Here is a 25,781-nt window from a genome sequence, read left to right as displayed (position 1 = left end):
TCTACGAAATTTTTTAAAATCATCAGCAACGAGGAAAAAAGAGCTGTAGTGAAAGCAGTTTAAGATATCATTTATACAGGGTCCGGCAGTCAAACAAGAAGAAAATAAACGTAAATCATCGTATTGTCAAAGAAATATTTTTTAATATTTTTTGTTACATAAATAAGAAGGTAAACAGTAGCCACTTAATATACATTATAAAAAAAAATTATTTTTAAAAAACTATATCCGCCAAATGTCTTCAGTTGACTTTCGTGTATTTTTGGAGTCGATCCTAAAAGTTTTGCGTAACTCTTTGCAGCATATCGAAAAGCATTGCTGCAATCAAGCAAATGTGTTGTTTAATGATTATATTTTTTCACGAATAACACCAAGGAAGAAAAGTATAAGGAGGGAAGGTTGAGTATTTTTAGTTGGCTGAAGTAAGGTCTACAGGAAGTTCTATAGGTCAGGCCCAATAAACAATGAATGATGCGCTTTTGCATTCTAAATATATCTAGAGCTCCTCTTGCTGATCCCCAGAAACAGATACCATATTGTAAGATCGACTGTACCTGTCCGAAATAAAATAGGCGAAGAGATACCTCAGACACTACATCCCTTAATCTTCTAATCAATTCGCACAAGCTAGCTAATCTGGAATAAAGCTTTTTAATATGTTTCTCCCAATTTAAATTGGGGTTAATGTTTATTCCTATGAATTTAATTCTATTGGCTACAGGGATTGACTGCCACTTGTGTGGTCTACAATTAGAGATTCTGAGATAACAGTGGCCTTCGAAAAATTACATTGTTGTTGTTACATTGTTGCCCGGTCCTGTTATAAAAATATGCTTTCATTCACTCGAAATGGTCAAGTTGTACTGTAAAGAAGTTCTGAATCATTGCAACGTATCGCTCAGAAGTAACGGTATCGGTATTTTCAGCCACATCTTAAAAAAATATGGACCGATGATTTAATTTGCCGAAGTCAGTGTATAGAGCATATACTTGACACATTTCCTACAAAGAACAAAAAATCATCAGAAGAAAGGACATTCAACTCAACAGAACTTCTAGTAATAAAACCAAATTGCCCCAATAATTGATCCTCAAGAGCAGGTGTACGGAGCTTAAAAATAAATCCTTTAAACATCTTTGGGACGGTACTAAGAATTCTTATTGGTATATAGTTGTTAACTTGTAAAGTTGCCATCACTTCTTCGGAACTGGTATTATAAAACTTATCTTTTATTAGCTTGAAAATTCATCAGAGTTAACGGATTCTCCAAAAGGTCTAAGTACGTATCTCCATTTAAATTTCCCGGTAAGAAAAATGGTCCAATTATGTCATCACCAAAAATACCAACCTGAACGTTTAATTTTTGAGGGTGTTGAGTATGAACCTCATGGTATATCCTTGGATTCGTGTCGAACCAGTACCGACAATTATGACGATTGACAGTGCCATTGAGAAAAAATGAACATTCGTCTAAGAATCAAACATGTAAAAGATAGTTGGGATTATTTGAAATTAGTTCGGACTTGCAGGTGCTAACACGCTCTGCGCACGTTGTCAAACCGGTGCACGCAGGCAGTAAGACGCTGAGTATACGGTTTTAACCCGCATATGATGACCGTTAAAAATGGGTTGTAATTGTAAACGCCTTGTCTTTAGTAGTCATCTGTTGTTCATCAAGACGCGCGTACACGTAGACAGTGCAAAATGGAGGATGAAAAATTAATAGAAGGTATTTGCAATATGAGTTTTTATATAATCTACAACACCCGAAATATATGGATACTGTGGGAAAATATATGGCTTGGAAGGAAACTTCGGAACAACTAAATCAACCAGGTATGTTCATTAAATTATTGTTTAATTTATATAAGTAATTTAATTACATGGGTATCCAGTCCAATTGGCCTTGCGTAGTTTAAAGAAATCTGCAAATTGATAACGTACTTCAAAGGCGGTTAAAACTGCATTACCTCCTTGGTCTCTTCAATTTTTAAATTGTACAGGAGTATTTGTTTCCCTAAAAGTTATAGTTTCTCCGCGTCTTATGAAATTATATAAAATGCAAGTTATTAGTACAATTTTTTCCGCAAATTCTGGCTTTAAATGCAAACGTCTATTATAAATACGAAATTTTTGACTTAAAATACCAAAAGCATTTTCCACTACACGTCGTGCTTGGCAAAGGCGATAGTTAAAGTGGCGTTTCCTATCATCGTTAATCGACTGTTGTGATGGATAAGGTCTTAGAAGATTATTTTTTAAAGGAAAATCTTCATCTCCCAATATAACACATGATGCACTTACATTACTCCCCGGAAAAAAAATTGTTACTTGGAATATTAAATTTGTTCTCGAATATAGCTTTGCCCATTGTTGATTTTGACAAAATACCCCCCATCACTCTCTTTGCCGAAAGCACCGACGTTAACAGCTATGAAATTATAATTGGCATCAACCAAGGCTAAAAGTACAATAGAAAATATTTTTTTTATAATTAAAATACAAAGAACCACTGTTTGGTGGTGCTAAAATTACAACATGCTTTCCGTCTATAGCAGCTACACAATTAGAAACATTCCATTTATTCCAGAATTCTTCTATATTTTTTTCCCATTGTTCTGTGTCAGGCATGGGAATACTTTGTCGCAATATATTTTTTATTATAGCATCACAAACTTCCAATACGGCACATCTTGCAGACTCCCATACGATGCTAAAAGCAATGATCGTAAACGAGTCACCCGTTGCTAAGTACCTGCAAACAAAATATAAATTATTTTATTAATAATCGTGTATTTTGAGTGCATAATAAACGTATTATGTATATATTAGTATTTATATAGATCTCTTATTTATGTTTATTATTAATATTTATTATGTTTTTTTTACAGCTGCTGCTTGCAAACAAAGATGGCAAGGGCTAAGAGATGCATATAGAAAAGCATTAAATAAGAAAAAAAGCAAAACTGGACAGGCAGCCAAGAAGATTAAGAAATGGAAGTACAAGGAAGAAATGTCATTCGTTGCTTCGTTTTTTGTCAAAAAAAAACTTTAGAGTCCGTTGAGGTCACAAGCGACGCTGAAGAGTCTTAGTACAAAGCAACTGAATTCCAGAACTCTAATTTTGACAATGAGACCAACAGCACCGATGCTGTGGATGTGGCTGCTTCTAAAAATGCTACGGATATTAAAATTCAGAACGAAGATGGCACTATTGTCTGTAATAAATCCTCACAACCTCACCACAGCGAAGCAAAAAAAGCAAAGACAATAAAGAAGGCTAAAGTTCTACCAGAAAAGTCAGCATCCGCTGTTTTGATGTCTAGATTATTAGACGAGCAACTTCTTATTCCACAACAACGTGAACACGTTGAACTAAATCATTTCTTTTTGAATATATCAGAAACAGTAAAAAAAATTTCACCTTACCTACAAGCAATAGCAAAAAACAAAATATTCAGTTTAGTTTCCAAAATGGAGTTACATCAGCTCGCACCACCTAGTTTTGTTACAACACCTCAATATTCATATACTCCATCTCCAGCATCGACTCCTTCGTACGTTCAAGCAAGTGCTACACCTATGCCTACGTCTCCTGAGACTTGGGATACGTCTACTAACGATATTTTGGATTCGTAAAGACCAACCATGGATAGAAAAAAACCTCGTCTTATTTTGATTTTATAAGACTTAATTTTTAGAAGTAGATTTTGTAGCTTTTGTTGATTCTGAAATTAAAATATATATTAAACGAATTATTGTACTTACCGTAAACACACAGCAAGTTTTTCTTTAGATGATAGACATTCTCTAAAGTTGGTGTTTCTCCTGGCAGTGAGACAATTTTTTTCAGTAACACGTTAAATTGGAATGTAGACATTCGGAAATACTGAAAAAACTTTTCCTCGTCATCAACCAAGTGCCTGAATAATGTCCAATATTCTCCTTCGGTTTTTCGTTCTTTTATAGAATCGAGAATCCAGAGTTTTTTTTGGGATTTCTCCTTCTTCCTCGTCCAAAATTATCGCAATGATTGCCAATTGTCTGACAATTAATTTTCTAATAGCCATATCTATTTTTTTTAATCCAATTCCAACCAGACGTCCACGCAACACTGAAAGGCATGCGAGAATGAACTGATGCTGCACGTATCGACCGGATTCCTTCGTTTTGGTGGACGTTACATACGGGATGGATACGGACACTGACCGCCGTCGATCCGTTTAGTGGGCATAGTAGAATGTATCGTGTTGCTTTGCGTGCCGGATACGTTCCTAACACGGTCATGGCATGGTCCGGTGTAGTGGGTAGACACCAAATTTAAATCTGAGATATCTTTTACTAGATTGATGCATAGGAATTAGGTACTATGCATCCTTCAAGTCTATGGTTGACATAAACCAATTCCTTTGCATCATTTAACAGCTGTTCGCTGGTTATCCATTTTAAAATGATTCTTTTTAATATGATCATTTAATCTCTTTCAATTAAGTATGAATCTTTATTTGCCATTAGGTTTTTTAATCAAAAAATAGTGACAAAAATTGTCCTTTAATGATTACCTGGCTTAATTGAGCTTTTTCAATGTTATTAAAACTCTGAGCATATGTTTTTGATGACATTGTGAAGTTGCCATTAAAATCAATTTTGTACCCTTTTATCCAATTTAAAACTAAGGGATCAGCGTCTAAGATGTACCAACGATCTGAAAAAAACTTGAGAGGACCTGCTAAGATACTAACCTTTGATATTTCTGTCTTGCTGGTCTTGATGGTCTGTGCCTGTAGGTCACATTCTGCTGAGGTTTTTGCCCCTGATGTCTAAACTTCCTCGAGGAACGAGACGGGTAAAATCTCCAGTTTAAATGGTCGGCCTCTTGATTTCTTGTTAAACCAGATTTTGTGGCTTTTAAATCTCTACTGTCAAACTGTCAATGGACACGGAAAAGAATCTGGTAGTCTGCTCTGCCTACTTTCCCATCGAAATTGAATCACCCCCCCCCCCCCCGGCCGTCACTGCGGTGGTCAAATACTGTGAAGACTTGGGTCTCGCGCTTCTGATAAGCTGCGATTCGAATTCACATCACGGCCTTTGGGGATGCGGAGATGAGGACCCAAGGGGCCGCTCCCTGGTTGATTTCATGTGCTCAAATAGCCTAGACCTACTCAACCGAGGCAGTGTCCCAACTTTCTACTGCAATAGGTGCCAATCAATTATTGACCTTACTATCTGTTCACCTAGTACTGTGAACCTTTTCAGCTCATGGAGAGTGTCCCTCGAGGTCACAATGTCGGACCACAGGCACATTCTTTTTGAATTAAAGAAGCAGCCTCGGTGCGATACCCCAGTCTACAGAACCCCAAGGTGCACTGACTGGGACCACTTTCGAGAGGAACTAGTCGGTGGTCTTGCGGACCTGCCGGCAAGGTACACACTTCCGGCCGACACAGAGATCGGGACTGTCAACCTGACTCGTGCGATAGTCGCGGCATTCGAGGGCAGCTGTCCCCTCAGACGAAGACCCGCCAATGCCAAGAATGCCTGGTGGAACAGGAACACGGAAAAGCACCGTGACACTATGCGTCGGCTCCTTCGCAGGGCTGAGCGCACTAAGCTTGCCACTGACTGGGATGCGTTCCATGCAGCTCAAAGGCAATACAAAAAGACACTCAGGGACTCCAAAAGACAGTGCTGGAGGCGGTTCTGCGATGTTGTTGAAAACACACCATCCGCAGCACGACTGTGCAAAGTACTGTCCAAGGAACCTGGAACTAAATTGGGGTCGCTGTCACTTCCAGATGGCGACTTTACTACCAATGAGCGGGAGTCACTGTAGGTCATGCTGCGCACCTATTTCCCAGACTCCAACTCATCTCGCGATCCTCCTAGCTGTTCTCGGGCTCCGATTCGCCTAGCGTTCGAGACTGCTAGAAGAATAATTACCTACGAGAGGGTGAAATGGGCAATCAAGACATTCCCCCTCTTCAAATCTCCGGGCACGGATGGACTATATCCATGCCTTTTGCAAAACGGGTTAGAAGAACTAACCCCACACATAGTCAAACTATTCAGGTCGTCCCTTGCTTAGGGCTACGTCCCAAAGTTATGGCGTCAAGTGAAAGTCGTCTTCATTCCGAAACCCGGAAAAAGCGATTTTACAGATCCCAAATCGTACCGACCTATCAGCCTTACCAGCTTTATGCTGAAGGCGATGGAGAGGCTGATTGATCGATATCTTAAGGAAAGCATCCTGGTCAACAAACCACTGCATGTGCACCAATACGCCTATCAGGCGGGCAAATCCACGGACCTGGCCCTACACCACCTCGTTAGGAAGGTGGAGGGGGCTCTGGATAGTGGCAAGGCCTGTCTGGGTGCGTTTCTAGACATTGAAGGGGCGTTCGACAACACCCCTTTTGCATTAATCTGCCAAGCACTCGAGAGCCGCGGCTCAGAACCCTGTTTGGTTAGCTGGATAGAGGCCATGCTCTCGAAACGTCATATATCTGCCCAGCTCAACAACGAGATTGTCGAAACGTTGGCGGCTAGGGGCTGCCGCAGGGAGGAGTATTGTCCCCTACCTTGTGGTGCCTTGTGGTCGACAGCCTGATAAATCTTTTAAACAATGCTGGCCTATACACACAGGCCTACGCTGATGATCTGGTAATCCTTTGCCCAGGGAAAGACGCCGTCTCATTGCACGGCCCTATGATGAGAGCCCTGCGTATGGTGGACATATGGTGCCTCTCGGGGGGTCTCAGGATTAACCCAAAAAAGATAGCAGAGTTAAATAGCAGAGCTCCTACTATTCACGAGGAGACGTAACTTTGGCACGCCCCCTGTTATATCTCTAGGTGACGTGCAGCTGAATTACTCCAGGACAGTTCGATTTCTGGGAATCAAGCTGGATCCCAAACTCTCCTGGCACGATCATGCAGACACCAGAATAAAGAAGGCCACCTGCGCGCTATGGGCCTGCAGGCGGGCTTTTGGCAATACCTGGGATCTGTCTCCTAAGATCCTCCACTGGATCTACTTGCGCATTGTGAGACCTCTTCTCACATACGGGGCTATCGTTTGGTGGCCATGTACGGAGAAAGCGAAAATTCGTGCTCAACTGGACAGAGTCCAACATCTTGCATGTCTCAGCATAAAGGGTTCCATGCGGACGGCGCCAACTAGAGCGCTTGAGACTCTGCTGAGCCTTCCGCCTCTGGACCTCGTTGTGCAATTCGAGGTAATGAGGAGTGCGTACAGGCTACACGTCCTCGGCGAACTACGTGCTGGCGAGACCGGTCACGCAAAAATTTGGTCACGGGCCATACAGGAATGTCCTCTCCTTCTGATGGGCAGTGACTGCATGGCTCCAGTGACTGTGGACTGCGAGGGATTCATGACGCATATTGCAGGCAGAGAGGAGTGGCAGCATTCCAACAGACCTGCATTGCTAAATAGGGGAACCATCTGGTACACAGATGGCTCCAGAATGAATAACAGAGCTGGATTAGGGCTTATTGGTGGGATCCCATATACCAGTAGGGCATATTCGCTAGGGGAGCACGCCACTGTCTTCCAGGCCGAAGTATTTGCTGTATTAAAATGCGGACAAAAAATCCTAAGCAGCGGACACCGCAATACAGTTGTATCAATATGCTCGGACAGCAGAGCTGCCATTAAGGCTATCACGGCCGAAAAGATAAGCTCCAAGCTTGTACTAGAGTGCATAAAAGTCCTGAAAAAACTGGTACAGGTTGGATGCAGGGTCCAGCTCGTCTGGATACCTAGCCACGCAGGCCATGCAGGTAATGAGGAAGCGGACTCTCTCGCCAGACTGGGATCCGCGAATGTGCCGATGGGGCCGGAACCCATAGTTGGTATCGCCAAATGCGTTGCGGTCGCGTCAATGAAGGGTCTGCTGGACAAGTGGCCCCACCGAAGATGGTCTGAGTCCCCTGGTATGAGACAGGCCAAAGCGCACATAGGTGGGCCCTCTGCCTGTCTCACCAAAAATCTACTACGCCTAAAAAGACGTGAAATTCGGCTAGTGACAGGTCTTTTCACCGGTCACTGGCACTTAAGAAGCCATCTCCATACTATCGGTATTGCGGACAACCCGGAATGCCGATGGTGCTGTGAGGAGGATGAAACCGTTGACCATGTAGTCGGGGAGTGCCCAGCACTCACGCGCGCCAGGTTCAAATACTTGGGTAACACTTTCAGTGTACCGAGCGACTTTAAGTCCTTCAGACCAGAGAGCCTTATCGGTTTCTCTAAGGCCATTGGGCTCTGGTAACCCTCGGTGGGGCATGACGGGTCCATCAGGAGACCTATATGCACAACTGCCTTGGCAGCTCACTGTTTCGTCAATTCATTCATTCATTCAAATCTCTACTGTTTTTTTCTAAATCTCTTACAGTTTTCATTTTATCTGCAAAATCAGAAGCAAATAACTTAGAGTCTGGGGTCGTTTTGACCACCACTTGCTGAACGGAATCATCTAGAGATGGTACGATAACTTACCTCCTTGATATTGATACATAATGATGTAAATTAGTTAGCAGTTTACCAGTATCTGATAGTTCAGTTATAATGGCTTTAAGTTGATCATTACTTTCTTGACCTAGGATTTTATTTAATGATGAACCCAAGGCTGCTAAAGAAGCTCCTAACTGAGATTGAATAATAGCTAAATACTTATCTTTTTTTAATATGTCTTGTGATAGAATTTTTAGAATTTCCTCATCTAGATCCGGGGCTTCTAAGGTTTTTAAATTTTTGGGTATAAGATATTTTTTAGTTAGATCTAGTCTTTCTTGTTTATCTAGGCCACATTTAATTATGTTAGACCATCTAGAGACCAGGGCTGGGTGTAGTTCAGTGCCCTCGCTTATAATGTCATTAGGGTCTGTTCTCAAGCATTCAAGAATGTCATCTTTCAGAGTTAGAAACTATTCTGTATCCTTGTCTGGGTGGATGACTAGGATCTCCTCTCTATTATCCGCCTCAGAGTTTATTGTTCTGCTGTGTACTTGCACCTGCTCGGTGATCTTGGAAGGTCTATGATTAAGTTGGTCCAGCTCACTCGTGTCTAGACGTTTATACCTCTTACGTGGATGGATAGGGGTTCGGGGCTCCTGCTCACTCGAGTTAGGGCTCCGCCAAATACAGTCGCGTCATTGAGGACGCGCTGAATGTTCTGAACACAAGTCGATGATCTAGTTCGGCTTCTTCTTGGTCTGCCTCTAGATTTAGTATTTCCAGGTGTTGTTTTAAGTATGAATTGCTCAATACGCTTCATACGGGCGTCGAGATCATGGAAAGCCAGCGCTGACTCCCTTGAATCGGAGCCAGAAACTGACCTTTTTCGGTTCCTTGAATCCTTTCCCATTATACTGAAAGAAATTAATAACGTTATTACTTAAAATTACAACTTACTCCTTGGATTTGAGCTGAAATTTATTTGTGGAAAAATTTACTTGTTACCACCTAAGCGCCAAAAACGAAAGTGATGGCTGACAGCCGTGTCGGTAAGTAGGATACCTGTCAGATAAATTTATCTGACTTTTACACCTGGCGCCACCTAGCACCGGAAGCGGTACTACATAGTGAATAATTGTATAGTAATCTATGAAGAATGAAGCGCCGAAATATAGTTTTTTAAATCAAGAACCTCAAAAAACTAGCGCTAAAAGTATTAAACCATGGTATTGTTTCAAAATCTTTGACAAGTTTTCATACTGCGAAAACTCAAGTTAGCAACTTCAAATTTTGTAGTTGTAACTAGAATAAAAAGATCTTTAAAATAAGCTGTCAGTTAACCTCCATTCCCATTTAAGGTTTTGAGGGTGGCTGCAATTCCCGCCGACGGGTTGATTTTAAAAGATTGAAAGTATTAAAAAAAATTGTCATCATTGTTTTACATAAAATTATTGCTAGAATATACGATAAATGTCCGAAACATTTGGTATGTAACAAGTGGTATGTTTCTGGTATGTCCCGTATTATCTGGGCAAGGATGAGAGTTTAGTAAATATATCTGATATTTTAATGCTTAAGTGAGATTTAGTTGAATTTTACTGAAATGTTTGCAATCTCTAGCTTTGAACTTTTCTAAGCTATTATATCTCTAATAAGAATTGCTAATTTGCACCACTACTTCCGATTTAGTCATCTGAAGCAATCAGCAGTAAAGTTCTCACAAAAAGTCATCCATAATCTTATTTATTGTGATTTATTCCATTAAAAGCCAAACATAACTAGACGTTTTCAGAATTTAAATGGTCAAATCGGCAATAAAATTTAATCAAGCAAAATTCAATTTTTAGTTAAATCCGGCCGGAGCTACAAATCTCTTGTCGTTAAACCAAATAATCAGCACTAAATCAAACCGTTTTATCAGGTTTCACTTCCAGTCCGCACTCGAATAGGGGGTGGCATTAAATCGTTTTGGGACTAATGCCATTTTACTAATGGGGTGCGACTTTTTTCATAGTATAAAAAATACACTATTATCATAAAAAACGATTATTTTCTAAATTTAATACTAAAATAAACTTACTAAAAAAATCATTACTTCCTTATAATACTTTGCAAAGGTCCTTTTCAAACTACTTCAATCTAACAAGTCGCCTTAATGACTTACCCATTCGTCGTGCTTTACAACAAAATTAAAATACATAAGACTGATTTATTTTATTTTACTTTGTAGCTTGGGCGCTCCGAAGTGTGTTTCCAGTAACGAGATCCAGCATTTGAGCGTTCCGAGTTTCGTATTCATCCAGAAACAAATCCAGCAAAGTTTGTAACTAAGTTGCCTCACGTATAGATTGTAGTAAATCCGACGTCGTCTTGGAGTCGCCTCGTCGACGTGAGTCTTTGAGCCACGTTATTTATAGTTCGTACGGGAATGCAAATGCGACGACGTTTTTGAAAGCCGCGAAAATTCAGATGAAAACTTAAAAAGATGTTCAAAGTTGGAAAGTTTTACTTGATGAAAGTGGGTTTCTTCGAATATATGATTCATTCATTACGCAATTTCGTATTCTTCAACATAATGACAGGTCTAGGCGTTGAAGTAAAACTGACCTATTATGGATTCGATGATAATTCACTCAACGTCTTTAGGCCTCATTTATTTGAAAGAAAGCAGCATGTCTTTGAAAATAAAGCTTAGTCTCTTATATAAGGAGGAGCAAAATTACGGGTATTCATAAAATAAAAATTTGGTTAGACACATTTAAGAGCTCACTGAACATATTCAAAACACATTATATTGTTTTTTCTTTAACTAAAGCAAACTGCCTACTATTCCATTCTTTAGATGTAGGTTACGACACTCAACATTAAGATGGAGTTAAAGACATCTCTTTTACTAAATATTTGGAGGATACATTAATTTCCGCAGCCATGCGGGCCAATCACGGCGCTTTGTCTGTGATTGGCTCAGATAATTAAGGCGCGTATTTCAAATCTGATTATAAGAGGAATTATGGTATCTGAGAAAAATAAACATACAGAACACTTTACTTGCGTAAAGAAATTGTTTATTTTCAGCAAATGACGGAAAATACTTTTGTTACATGATCTTATTAATTTTGCTTTTACTAAAATATAATTTAACTCATTTCAGGCACTTAATGGATAGTTTTGCATTAATTCTCAGGCTCTAAACTCCGCTCAATTAAAATTTAGTATAAAAGAATGATAATTTTAAAAATAGTCCAAAAAGAACATATTTTTTTATGATTTTATCTAGTGATCTATTATATTATTTAACATTTTCATTTTAAAATAAAAAAGTATAAAAAGGTATTATTTTATTTTGAGCTATTACACTTTTTTGTCTCGTGCGATCCATACATCAGATTCAATTGCGTACTATGAAAATGAGCCATAAAAATAGAAAACATTTCTTGTATTCTCTTTCAACAACGAAAAAAGACCAATATTTATCAGGATCTGAGGTTACTAAATATGAATAAAACAACCAGACTATATATTAATAAAGTAGGTTTATTCATAACATTGATGCAGAATATATAATATTTATTATACAAATACATACAATACATACAAACACCAGAACAGCTACTGACTCTTTAAAGGCTCAAATACGCCCTTCCCTCGAGTATTGCTCGCATGTCTGGAGCTCTGCACCCAAGCATCGTTTAAACCTGCTGGATTCTATACAGAAGAGAGCTATTCGTCTTATCGACAAACCAGAACTGACAAGGTGTCTGGATAGTCTAGAGCACAGGAGAAAGGTGGCTGATCTCTGTTTATTCTACCGTTATTATCACGGTAAGTGCTCCTCTGAGCTGGCAGGCCTGATTCCACCCAGGGCTGTTCCGGCAAGAAGAACGCGTCTAGCAGTTGCGGCTCATCAACATCGAGTCCACCTGCCTACTCCAAGGACTTCACCATTTTTTAATGCAGAATCAGAAAGAGCGAATTTTTTTACAAAACTAGTAAGAGGTCTTTGGACTTTCTTCCAAATGATCTTATCCCCGCTTTGATAACTTTGTATCCAGATTTGGAAGAACCCGACATGCACCAACGTGATATTTTTTTCAGCAAGATGGAACCTCGCCACCCAATGCTTTACCCGTTCACAATTATTAAGATGAAGTTTTTTTAAATCGTTGGATAGGTAGACAAGGGTTCATTGAATGGCCACTCAGTTCGCCAGATTTAACTCTCCTTGATTACTTTTTATGTGGATACTTAAAAAGTAAAGTGTATGTCACTAAACCAGCGAGTTTAAAGGATTTAAAAGAATAAATATGCCAGGAAATTAGAAATTAGAAATTAGAAATTATCATAATTTTTTATTAAAAATTGCTTATGTAACCACCATTTATTTGTATATCCTTTGTAAAAAAATGCGTTCTTTTTGATTCTGCATTAAAAAAATGTGGTTTCTATTTAAAAAAAATATTAATAAAAAAAAAATTGAGTCACCCTGTATATTTAATTTCTACATAGAAAAACCCTAAACCCAATATTAAAATTGACAAGTTCGGGCATTTTTTTCAGGAACGGTCCATTTCATTTTTAAACAAACAACACAAACTTAGTTACTCCGAAAACTAAAACAATTTTGAACAAGAGATCTTTTAATTATATTGCACCAAACATTTTTAATTTAATTCCAAACAACATCAAGAGTGTTTGTAGTTTCAAAACTTAACAAAATTATGTAAAAACTTTATTTTCGAAAATAACACAAGACTTAAAGAACTCTTCATCTAGGCTGGATTTTTGTGTAAGTGAATTAGGACTAGGGGTAGGATACGGTGAAACGTTGGAAAACGAATAAATGAGATACATCATTGAAAAAAATTAAAATTCTTTTAAAATAAGTTATAAAAAGTGCAGGTCCGTATTTAAAAAAAAAAGTTGATTGCCAAGATACCAAACGTCATAAAAAAAACTAAAGAAGTTTTGTACAGCACAAAAAATTATAAAACTTTGTAGTTAAAAGTAAGTTTCTAAAATCAATAGTTTTGGATACCATAATTATAGTAAAATTTTACGTTTTTTATAAATCACTCTGTAATTCACGAACTAATAAACATTTTGCAATGCTATAAAAGGATATAGAATACGCATTAAAATAGCAACTCCTCTAAATTTGTTGGCCTACTAAATTCATGCTCGTAAATGGTCTGCTTAAGGTAACCCCACAGATAAAAGTCATTTGGAGACAAATCTGGAAATCTAGGATGCCATTTAATTTCGCCAGTCCCACTTATAAAGCGGTTAGGAAAAGTATTTGTTAAAAATTCTTTTACCCTAGCCGCGTTATGAGCAGGACAGCCATCTTGCTGAAAATAAACCGATCCCAGGTCTACATCAGGTAGGATTTGAATGGCAGGAAGAACTTGGTTTTGCAGCAACTCAAGGTACTTTTGGGCGTTTAAAGTGCCATCAATAAAAAATGGCCCTATAACATTGTCGCCCAAAATACCTGCCCAAACATTCAATTTCTGAGGATACTGGGTACGAAACTAAAAACTTCTGTGCTCGTTTGCCTGAGACCAATAACGAACAATGGAAGGATTGTGTTTGCCATGTAATGGAAAAGAAGATTCATCAGAAAACAAAATATTTTTTAAAAAATATTCATTTTTCTTTGCCTTTTCCATCATGGTTTCACAAAATTCCATTATTCACCACTGGTCTTCAGGAAATATTTCCAGAAGAAGTAAATCGCTAAACCAAATGCCAGGGAAAACAGCGTGGAGGAGAGACTTCGCCCTGACCTCATCCCGCAATGTGGGCATCTGTGCCCTACTTCGGGAGTGGGGCCAGAGCGAACTCTCTCCGCGGAAACCTGCCTGTTATACCTCGTGCCCTGGGACCGGTGGTTGCTGAGGAAGAGTCCTAGAGTGTGAGGGCTTGCCTTAATCGGCCGGCCAAGTGGAAGGTGAACCACAATAAAAAATCCCTCCAATTCACGGTGGAACAGCATGGGCCAATGAATGCGTGGTTAAGGGAAAGCTTAATCGATACTATGCGGACTCCAAGGACGTGGCGACCCTTGGCTTAAATAGCCCGACCCGGGGCATGCAGGGCTCTGTCGCGGGAGTATTGTCTATTTCCCTTGCTACTCGTGGGACCAACTATGGACCAAAACAAAAATAAAAAAGGGGAGGATGACCCCTCAAAAACATCTGAAAATATGGACACCGAGGACTCCAAAAGTTGGGCTGAGTGCTGAAGAACCCTGTAAGAAAGCACTGGAGCCAATCCGAGAAAGGGCTGATCCCTCTAGTAAGGGGCCAAAAAGAGTCCGCTCGGAATCCCACACTCCAGAGACTCATGAAAAAAAACGAGCCAAACAGAAGGATACAGGCACAAGTGCCCCGCCTTCCAAAAAGAAGGAAACGAGCAGCAGTGCTTCGCCTTCCAAAGCTCCCAAACCAACCTTCAGTCAAATGGCTGGAGGCATAAGGGTAGCAATATTGCCCAAAGACTTCCCTGATGCTTTGATGACAGTGGCTCAGATCGCAGCTACGAAAGAAGCCATCATGGACAAAATAGTGGACGAAGCGACTTCGGAAAGTAACATTAGACCGAAGTTCCTCAGCGCCCACAACAGACCCGGTTGGTTAGCGCTAGTCTGCGAAAATATAGCCACCAAGCAGTGGCTGCAGACCATAGCCACAACCATAACACCCTGGGAAGGAGCATCTGTCAGGATGGCAGACGAATCAGTAATTCCTCACTCCGAAATTATGACTGCTCGATTCCCCGGCAGCGAGAGGGCTATGTGATCAGCTACAAGTTTGGTCACACCACCATAAAGCCGCAGAACAACCCAAAATCTCAGGGGCAACTAAGCTCCTCAAGCGACCGCGCTGGCAGTTCCAAACAAGGCACAAAGCCCTCGGAACCAGAGGGTGGCAAAGGTGCCCCCGGACCAGCCCCAAGTCCCCAATAACTCTTCAATGGCTAACCCACAGCCAAGAAGAAAATCACATCACACCACTTCTAAAGTCAAATGTATCCAAATCAACCTCCAGCATTGCAAAGCCGCCACGAGTGAGCTAAGAAGGAGAGTTTTTGGACAGAAGATAAATATAGGGCTATTACAAGAACCCTGGATCAACAGAGGATGCATAAAGGGCCTTAACACTAAATCATGCAAGCTAATTTACTGCACTACACATGAACAACCTAGAGCAGCTCTGCTGCTCGACAACAATTTAAAATTTTTACCTGTTCCAAAATTCATCACCCAAGACTTGGCAACTGCAATCGTAGAAGTGCCAACAGCGGGTGGTACAAGGCATATTCTCATAGCCTCCGCCTACTTTCCAAGGGACGAAGATCAAGCCCCACCCGAGATGGTACGACGTCTCATTTCATAGTGTAAAGAAAGGAACAGACACTACATCATCGGGGCCGATGCCAATGCACATCACAACATTGGTTGGGGCAGCACCGACATAAATCATCTTTTTGAATACTTGAATTCTAACAACATAGACATTATCAACAAAGGTAGCAAACCCACTTTTATCAATGCAGTCAGAAAAGAAGTCTTAGACATAACCCTTTCTGACTCATTCACATCACACACAATAACTAATTGGCATGTGTCAAACGAACCCTCCTTTTCAGACCATCAGTCTATTTTGTTTGATTTAGAGGCAAAAATATGTCACTCAGAAGAGACGAGAATACCAAAACTTACCAATTGGGACTCCTATGTAGAGGGTCTCTGTCTGAGTTTAGACGAAACTCCTACCGATTTAAACACAATTGAAGAACTAGAAGATTCATCTAACAATCTAATCAACGCAATCAGTAACTCCTTTGAGAATAGCTGTCCCGTAAAACAGAAGGCTATCCGAAGGGACGTGCCTTGGTGGAACGAAGAACTCGGACGTTTGAAACGAGAGGTCAGGAAACTGTTTAACAAAGCAAAAATTACTGGAGGCTGGGCGCACTACAAAACAGCCCTCACCGTGTACAACCAAGAACTTAGAAAATCAAAAAGGAAATCTTGGAGGCAGTTCTGCGAGGGAATAGTTGAATTAGCCCCAGCACAACGTCTGCAAAAAATCCTTTCAAAAAATCATTCGAACGGAATTGGTCTACTAAAAAAGCCAATCGGTGAATACTGTAAAGATCAAAAAGAAAGCCTAGAGGTACTTCTTCAGACTCACTTCCCGGGATCGCAGATTATTGACGATAACCAGAACCAGTCAAACCTCCAAAACGAAGGGCTCCAAAACCCAAACGGGAGAAGTAAAAGGCTGGCAAGCAAAATCCTCACAACTAACAGAATCAAATGGGCAATCGAAAGCTTTAAGCCCTACAAATCTCCAGGAAAAGACGGAATTTTCCCAGCTCTGCTACAAAGAGGCTATGAGATACTAAAAGTACACCTACAAAAAATCTTTAAAGCTAGCCTCATTTTAGGACACGTACCACTAGCTTGGAGAGAGGTTAATGTAATATTCATACCAAAAACGGGGCGTCGTCCTGAAAACGAAGCAAAATCATATCGCCCGATTAGTCTAACCTCCTTTCTTCTAAAAACAATGGAGAAAGCAATCGACCAATACATAAGAAGCGTAACTCTTTCTAGAACACCGCTCCACCCTAGACAATTTGCCTACCAAGCAGGCAAATCTACAATAAGTGCACTGCACTGCCTCGTAAGAGACATAGAAAAGTCAAACGACTGCAAAGAAATTGCTCTTACTGCATTCATTGACATAGAGGGAGCATTCGACAATACCTCACACCTGTCCATAACAAAAGCCTTGCAAGACTGGGGGGTGGAGGCCCCCATCGTAAAGTGGACAGGATCAATGCTCAAGCACCGCTCCATCACAGCAGAAATAAATGGAGCGACAGCAACAGTAACCACAGTAAAAGAATGTCCCCAAGGAGGGGTTCTGTCACCTCTACTGTGGACATTAGTAGTAAACAAAATTCTTAACATATTAAGTAGATCCGGATTCACAGTTCTAGGCTACGCAGATGACCTGGTAGTAATAGTTAGGGGCAAGCACGAGGGCGTAATATCGAATCGAATGCAAAGTGCCCTAAATACTATACAAAACTGGGGCGAAACTGAAGGATTATCTTTAAATCCTAGAAAAACAATTTTAGTGCCGTTTACCAGAAGAAGGAAGCTAGAACTCAGAGCACCTATATTAAACGAAACTCAGCTAACATTTTCTAACGAGGCGAAATACCTGGGGGTTACCTTGGACCACAAACTAACTTGGAACAATCATCTAGACAAGACCATTTCCAAAGCCATAGTGGCAATCTGGACATGCCGCAAACTCGTTGGCAAGACATGGGGGCTAAAACCGAAAATGGTATACTGGATCTACCAAACAGTCATTAAGCCCATCATCACATACGCTTCGCTGGTATGGTGGCCGAAGACCAAACAAACAACCGCACAGACCAAATTAAACAAAGTCCAAAGGCTGATATGTCTAGGAATAACCGGAGCAATGTCTACTTGTCCTACCACAGCCTTAGACACACTGCTAAACATGCCTCCACTTCACATAAGCGTGAAAAAAGAGGCAATTAACAGTGCTCATAGGCTTTTCCAAACCGGCAAATTCAAGCCTGGGGATTTAAGTGGTCACCTGCGCATCCTCAAAGAAATTAAACTGGAAAATGCCAGCAAACCACGTGACCACATAACGGCCATGCTGGATCTAGAAATTCTACTCGAAGTGATCATAGATGATCGCCAATCATGGGAGAAAAAAGAAGTACCAAAAGCCGACAATGCATCGCTATGGTACACAGACGGTTCCAAACTAACAGAAGAAGCAGGACTGGGCGTGTCTGGCCCTAACATTAAGATCTCAAAGTCACTGGGCAAATACCCTAACATCTTTCAAGCTGAAGTGCTTGCCATAGACATATGTGCAGAAGAGTGCATCAACCAAGGCCTCCAAAGAAAACACATATTTATACTATCAGACAGCCAAGCTGCTCTAAAGGCCCTGAAAGCTTTTAAATGTGATTCAAAGCTAGTCTGGGAGTGCAAACAAACCCTAAAGCGCCTTACAACAAAGAATCAAGTAACACTAATGTGGCTACCTGGCCACCGGGGTATAGAGGGGAACGAAGAAGCCGATCGCCTTGCAAAAAAAGGGGCTCAAACACCATACTATGGTCCAGAGCCATACTGTGGTTTAATGAAGACCCACATCACCGAAGACCTAAACAGGTGGGAAAAAGAACAATTGCTGTCGCACTGGAGAAGAGCACCAGGACTAAGACAGGCAAAAAAGTTTATAACCACTTCTAGAAAAAGAGCTGAACAGCTCCTAGACATGAACAGATCAGACATCAGAACAGCAGTCGGACTCCTAACCAGTCATTGCCCAGTGAAATATCAACTAAAGGCAATAGGTATAACAGAGGACGACCAATGTAGATTCTGCAGCAATGCCACAGAAACAGCAGAACACCTGCTCTGTGAATGCCCGACCCAACTCTGCAAGAAGCTCAAGTACTTGGAAGGGGTACAACCAACACCTCAAGAAGTGGGACAACTACCTCCCAAAAATATAGCTTTGTACGGCAGAAGTCTAAGACTTTTTGAGACAAACTAAGACAAGTAGAGTTATGCACAAAATATCTCACAGGTAGCAGTGCTGAGCGGCGGATCAGCCGAAACGACTCCCTTCTCAATCTACAATCTATAAATCACTAAACCGCATCGTTCACGTATCTAGTACTACCTGCTACAGTCCCGTGTTTATAGGATAAATCTCATTTCGTACTGAGAAAAAGCTGGCCAGCTAACGCGAGTGAAAAACTGTAATCGAGAGAAAACCAGGTAAGGTCTCACAACCATTAATTGTCAAAAAATAATAAATACAGTCCACTTTTCTCAACAGTGAGCTTTCGACACAGTACTTTCTTTACAAAAATAAAAATCAACTAGACACACAGATAAAAGCAAAGATATAAATTCTATCATTGACTGTTTTAAGCTGTTCTTTTCTAATGATTTATTAGATATTATTATAAAATACACAAACAAAAAAGCTAAAGACTTTATAAACACCTATAATGAAAGTCATGAAGTCAAGATGGAATCATGGATTGAGATAGACACTACTGAGTTTTTCGCTTTCCTTGGAATCCTTATTCTTACTGGTAGATTCCGAGAATCAAGAGAAAGTGTACGTAGTTTATGGTCGTCTACAAACAATGCATTCACCAGGCCTATTTCTCAGGCTACTATGTCCAGAAATAGGTTCACTGACATTTTACGTCACCTTCGTTTCGATGATCTATCTACAAGGGCTAAGAGAAAAAAGAAGGATAAACTTGCTCCGATTCGTATGATCACTGAGATATTTGCTGAGAATTGCAGGAAATCTCACAATGTTTCAGCTTTTGGAACTATTGATGAGCAATTGGTAACTTTCCGGGATCGTTGCTCATTCAAAGTTTACATACCAAGTAAACCGGGAAAATATGTATAAAAATATGGGCCCTTTGTGATGCTGAAAATTTTTATTGCTGCAATTTTGAAGTGTATTTAGGAAAAATAAATGTAATAGTAGAATAGAATCAAGGACCTCGAGTTGTTAAAACTTTAGCAAGCCACTGGTATCGTAGTGGACGAAATATAACCACTAATAATTTTTCTAAAGATTTTTTGACCCAGAATCTAACAATTGTGCAAAACTCGCAAAGACCTGCCAAAGTGCTTACTGGATATTCGCGAAAGAGCAACGTATTCTTCACAGTTTCTTTTCACACGAAATCTTACTTTAGTGTCCTACGTTACGAAACCCAAAAAATTTGTGGTACTGCTATCTTCAATGCATCACCAACATGACGTTGCGAGTGATTTGAAATTTAAACCTGATTTAATAACCTCCTAGAATGAGACAAAAAGTGGTGTCGATTGCTTGGATAAAATTGTACGTGAGTACTCTTCCAAAAGATGCATAAGAAGATGGCCTCTACGTTTATTTTTTAATTGGCTTGATGTCGCTTGTTGAATGGTAACTTAAAAATAAGAAGGAAACTTTTTTTAGAAGAACTAGGTAACATGCTGACCCATGATAATATTGTTCGGCGAGCAGAAAAAATTCATGAGGATGGTAGAGGGTTTTCCGCAGCTACATGTCAAGCTATTGAAACTACGGGAGTTCCAGTAAAAAAGAAGCAGTCCAATCCCCATGCGGGCGCAAAAAGAAGTAGATGTTTTCAGTGCTAGGGAAATGATAACAAATAATCCACAAAATGTGACAAGTGTCAAAAATTTGTTTGTCCCACACACTCAGAAATTAAAATGTCTAAAACAGTATTATGCTTCTATTGTTTAAAAGACGAGGATGGAGAATAAGGACTAATGTGATTTTTTGGAAAAATAAAAGTAAATATGTAGTTTGTTATTCTTTTTCGTAAGTTTTTTGGGTATATGTATTTAGAATAAAAAATTTTAGTTGTTTATTTTTGTAATAAACGTAAAGCAAAATATAAAAACATCTTTTATTATGATTCCCATATTTTTTATATAAAAATTTTACAAAAAAAAGGGTCAATTTTGACCCAGTTCTGGGATCCAAAAAAATATTATTATTTTGGGACCGCTAGGATTAACGAAGAATTGTATTATCGGTAAGAAAGATTATTCTGACCATAGTTAAGATCATTCTGACCATAAGATAACCTTTCAGTAATCTAAGATTAGATCTATAAACAATTAAGTATACACTAGGCTTAAAATACAAATAACAACAAATTGATCAATTTCCAACGAGTAATTAAAGTTTTCTTTGTTTTTTTGTAAGTATTTCTGTAGAAGAAATCTGATACTGACTCTAAAAATTGTATTTTTGTTCTGTAGGATAGAATAAAATTGTAGGTTATCTAAACTTACTTAGTCGACTTAATTGAAATGATTTTAGGCGCTCAAATTAATTAAAGTTTAAAAAAAATATGGCTCATAATTTGACATCATGCTGTAAAATACTCATAAACGAGATTAGGACAACACTTTTCTTAATAAAAAACCGATAATATAAAGAAAATGTGACCTGCTTTACAGTAAAAAAGAATAAAATAACTCTTCCCAATGGGAATACAAGAATGATTCAAACATAAAAGAACAGAACAACTAACTAAATTATTCACAAGTCCAACACTTAACTTTAGCACACGTAAGGGAACTTTGATAGGGCTAAAAATACTTTATATTTGTTTTGCCTTTTACTTGAGAACTCCCTTTTATATGCTTTAAATTTGCATGTGGGCCCAAGAATAAACAGAAATGTGACTTGCTGCAAGTCGTAAATAGCGTAACCCTTTGTCAGTATTGCCAAAGGACAGTTATGTTGCTTTGCAAAGGAATACACTTTGGTCGGAGACTTTTCTGGAAAGGAAAATTCACTGGAAAGTGAGTCCTTTAGTAAATAAAGTTTTAATAATTCCTAAAATAGTTACAAACTAAATATGATCATTAAGTCTTAAAAACTAACTAATTTTAATGAATTTATCTAAGAAAACTGCGTGTTGAGATTCATTTTTCATTAGCTGCCTCTAAAATACTCTTAAAATCGGTGCTTATATCAACGTCGTCAAATGGTGAACGTTCTTTAATTATGGACTTTTGCTTCGGAGGTACGATGTTGTTTACGGAACTCGATTGTTTCGACGTACTTGGCTGGCTGAAGAGTTCCTCGGTACTGTCATCATCATCTTCTTCTTCTGGTTCTGTAACCAAACCATCATAACAATAATATTTTAAGGTAAATTGAAGCAAAAATTATTTTTTAGACACTTTAATCATTAAAAAAAAATAAAGTTTTACTTATGAAGTCGAATTAAAATACAGTTGAAAAAAGTTGCCTAATATTAAAGGTTACTAAAAGATTATGCTTAGAGTTGACATAAAGTCGTTAACCCTGAACTACTACCGACACATTTTTATTACATATGTACTACTGATGGGTCCTTAGGACCCATAATAATAAAATTGCCATAAAATCAATAAAACAAAACTTTTATTCAAAAATTTAAAATTACTTGGGTATATTACAGTACATAAACCGAAAAAAACCTAAAATTATTTTTCAGAACACTTAGGGCACAATTTCTTGCAGCATTGATTGCAAATGGGCAACTTACATAATGTCACACTGGATAGCAGTTTTCCTTTCCTTGTTGGTGGGGCATATGGCACACCTTTTTCTTTTACTTTTTTCAGGAGGTACTTGAGGCTGCTCAGAAACTAGATTCGCAACCCCCAAAAGTTCAGCAATGAGGATTCGTACATTTCAGTGCACCTTCTTGTTGGCCATTCTGAGTTGCAAATGTTTATCTATTAATTGCTTCCCAAGAGTTTTGATAAATGAGTATCGTTTTATTTCTTTACTTTTTGATGCAAATTGGTACAATACTCGAGAATTTACATCTGCAATGTTCAATATAGCAAAAAAAATTGCCATTGGCCAACGGTTAGTTCTTCTGGATACTGAATACAACGCACATTTCGCATCTAATGCGTCAACTCCAGATTTTGTTTCATTATAAAAATGAATTATCTCCGGCTTTTTGGTTGCTTCGTTGACAGAATTATCATGATGCATGCTAGAAAGTAATATAATGCTTTTACTTTTTTTTTGGTACATAGCTCACTATAGAGGTTGAAGAAGTAAATCCAAACGTTGAATCAATGAATTGCACGTTTTCGGTTCGGCAAAAATTCAGGTGGTACAGACTTTTTATTTTTTTGTAAGATTCCCACCTACGTCAAACTATTTTTCTTGAGTTTGTCGACGAGTTCCACTGAACTGTACCAGTTCTCCCCGGTGATGTTCCTATTGGTGCCTTTAACACACTCCACAAGCCTAAGAACCACTCGTGTTGGATTTGATAATGTAGGTTTTTTTGCACCATCAACTTTTATTTCGGAACCGACATAAATCTCTGCATCTACGAGATAATGCGTTTTAGCGTCAGCCAAATCCTGCACTTTAATTCCATATTTGGCAGGTTTGTTCGGAATATACATCCGAAATCCATACCTTCCTCGAAACGGTACAAGCATTTCGTCTACAGTTAGGTAAATTCCCGGTGAATAATATGACTTTGATCTAGCTACAAACTCATCAAATAATACCGACACAGCGGCCAACTTATCAGTTTTTTCTCTTTCTTTTCGGGTTTCTACATTGTCAAATCTGAGACAGCTCAATAAAAACGAAAATCTGGCCATACTCTAGTGCTCTAGTACTACTATCTTACTCATAGTAGCACGAAAAATAGGTCTTCCTGTCCCATCTGTTGCCCACATAGAACGAACGTCTTCATGATTAGATTTAAAGATGGACTGAAGATACAACAACCCAAAAAACGCCTTGATTTCAAAAAAACGCCTTATTTTCAGTAAACGAAGGCCAAAATTTAGTTTGTGACTGAGCAAACCTTTTAGACTTTTTATAGTTTTCTCTGGTGGAGGATCTTTAAATTGGTAAAATCAACTAACTTTTGTATCATCTCATTAGAAATTAGTAAACTCCAAGCATCTACAGGCTCACGTGGAGGATTATTACGAGCAGGGCCAATAAGGCCAGGCAAGATAGTAATCAAATTATGAGCAGGGGTCCTACCTCTAATACCTGCTGTTTTTGACCATTTGGTATTGTCTTTCCCATACTAACTGTATCTGATGGGCAACTCTTCTTCTACCGAATCGGAGTTTTCTTGCTCTGTTTCGGAATTGTGGTCACTCAGTATTTCATTGTCCTCTTCATTCTCGTCACTCTCTTCAGCCAATCTTTCTAGTTCTTCTAACACAGCTTCTCTGTTTGGAACACCAACGGATACACTTTTCCTGCTCGAGCCCATTTGGTTTGAGTCTTCCATACTTTCCCAAAAGTCTTCAGACTCTAAAATATTTCTAAACGCATCTTCTGACAATGCCCTAGAACTGGACGCCATTGCGGTGCATTTACTGAAAGATAGTAAAAAAACACATTTTATATCTATTAACTTATACCTTATGGCCACTAGTACCTATTCTTGTGAAATAGATAAATACCTTGCAAAAAATAACAACGAAATAGATACTTTCCAACCAATAAGCAGTTATTAACTTGTCGCGTATTTACTACTGATGCGTCCTCAGGACCGAGTACACTGCCTTCGAACCTCGCCAACACGAACGAATACTGAAGTATGAATCTATGCCGGCGAAATCACGCGTATGGTATTATTGCGAAGGAGTACCGAGACAGCGAATATCCAATGTTGCCAAACTTAAAAAATATACCCTATTTAAAAATAGGATGTATCATCATGTATCATATGATCATCAGTAGTATGATTTAAGAACTATCGAAGCTAAATTAGTAACAGTTTTGCTTATAATTTTGTTAAGATAATCCTTTATTTAATTTAGAATCTTTAAGTCTAGATATTTCAGCAGTAATTATACAAGGTACATCAGAGTGAAATCAATAGAGAAATAATATTTTTCTTAAGACAATAGAAGTATATATCTCCAGTCATATCTCCATATTTGAATATTTTGAGAAAATGAGAAAAAACATTTTGTCTTTCTGCCATCGTAAGTACTAATATCCTTGAAATTGAATTAACCTTAATGTATAAATTTTGTGACGTAGAATTTAAATATAAACTTGTTTTCAAGAAATTAAGAGTATAAAACATGTTTTTGTTAGTTACGACAAATTTGCCTAACAACCAGCAACTAAAATAGTAATGAAAATTAGTTTAACAAATCATAAGTGACCATGTCTATAGAAAAACTACACTTAACAAAGGTTAAAATATATATTATAACTTTTTCATATAAATGATTCTACAAAATGATATATTTAATGCTTATGAGACGCTGAGCTGTAACTTAATAGTAAACATAACTGTTTAACTTAACCAACGTTTGACGTAACTAAAAAAAATATTATTTGTATTTGTAACTAAAACGAACACTCTAACTTATCCAATAAATACACAGCAATATTATATCAACTGAAATTTTGATTATGATTGATAATTTATTCATCTTCATTCACAATATGTTCGGATACTGGCAAATTATTCCAAAAGTTCATTCTGGTAGTGGTAATAATTGCACCAAGTCGTTTTATAAGAGTGTCCTTCCTATTTCGACTTATGCCACGAAAGTCGTTCTTGCATTTAGGCTTTTCCAAACCATTCTTTTGGTGCTTTGCTACTACAAAATTTAATGCTATAGCCTCTTATTCATTAAATTTGCATTTGTACGACAATGACT

At 38.7% G+C, this 25,781-nt stretch overlaps 1 protein-coding gene across 2 annotated transcripts in view; it reads right to left on the bottom strand.

Moving 5' to 3' along the window:
- Window positions 1-21,922: 21,922 nt before the first annotated feature.
- Window positions 21,923-25,781, bottom strand: part of LOC126741287 (uncharacterized) — a 90,669-nt gene continuing 86,810 nt past the window's right edge. For both annotated transcript variants that reach the window (XM_050447673.1, XM_050447674.1), the window contains one exon: window positions 21,923-22,234. In XM_050447673.1, the coding sequence (XP_050303630.1) occupies window positions 22,041-22,234 (194 nt within the window). In that variant the 3' untranslated portion in view covers window positions 21,923-22,040. The remainder of the gene's footprint in view (window positions 22,235-25,781) is intronic.

The sequence above is a fragment of the Anthonomus grandis genome, chromosome 10 (assembly GCF_022605725.1).
Source record: "Anthonomus grandis grandis chromosome 10, icAntGran1.3, whole genome shotgun sequence".
NCBI lineage: Eukaryota > Metazoa > Arthropoda > Insecta > Coleoptera > Curculionidae > Anthonomus > Anthonomus grandis.
This window is presented reverse-complemented; position numbering and strand designations above follow the sequence as displayed.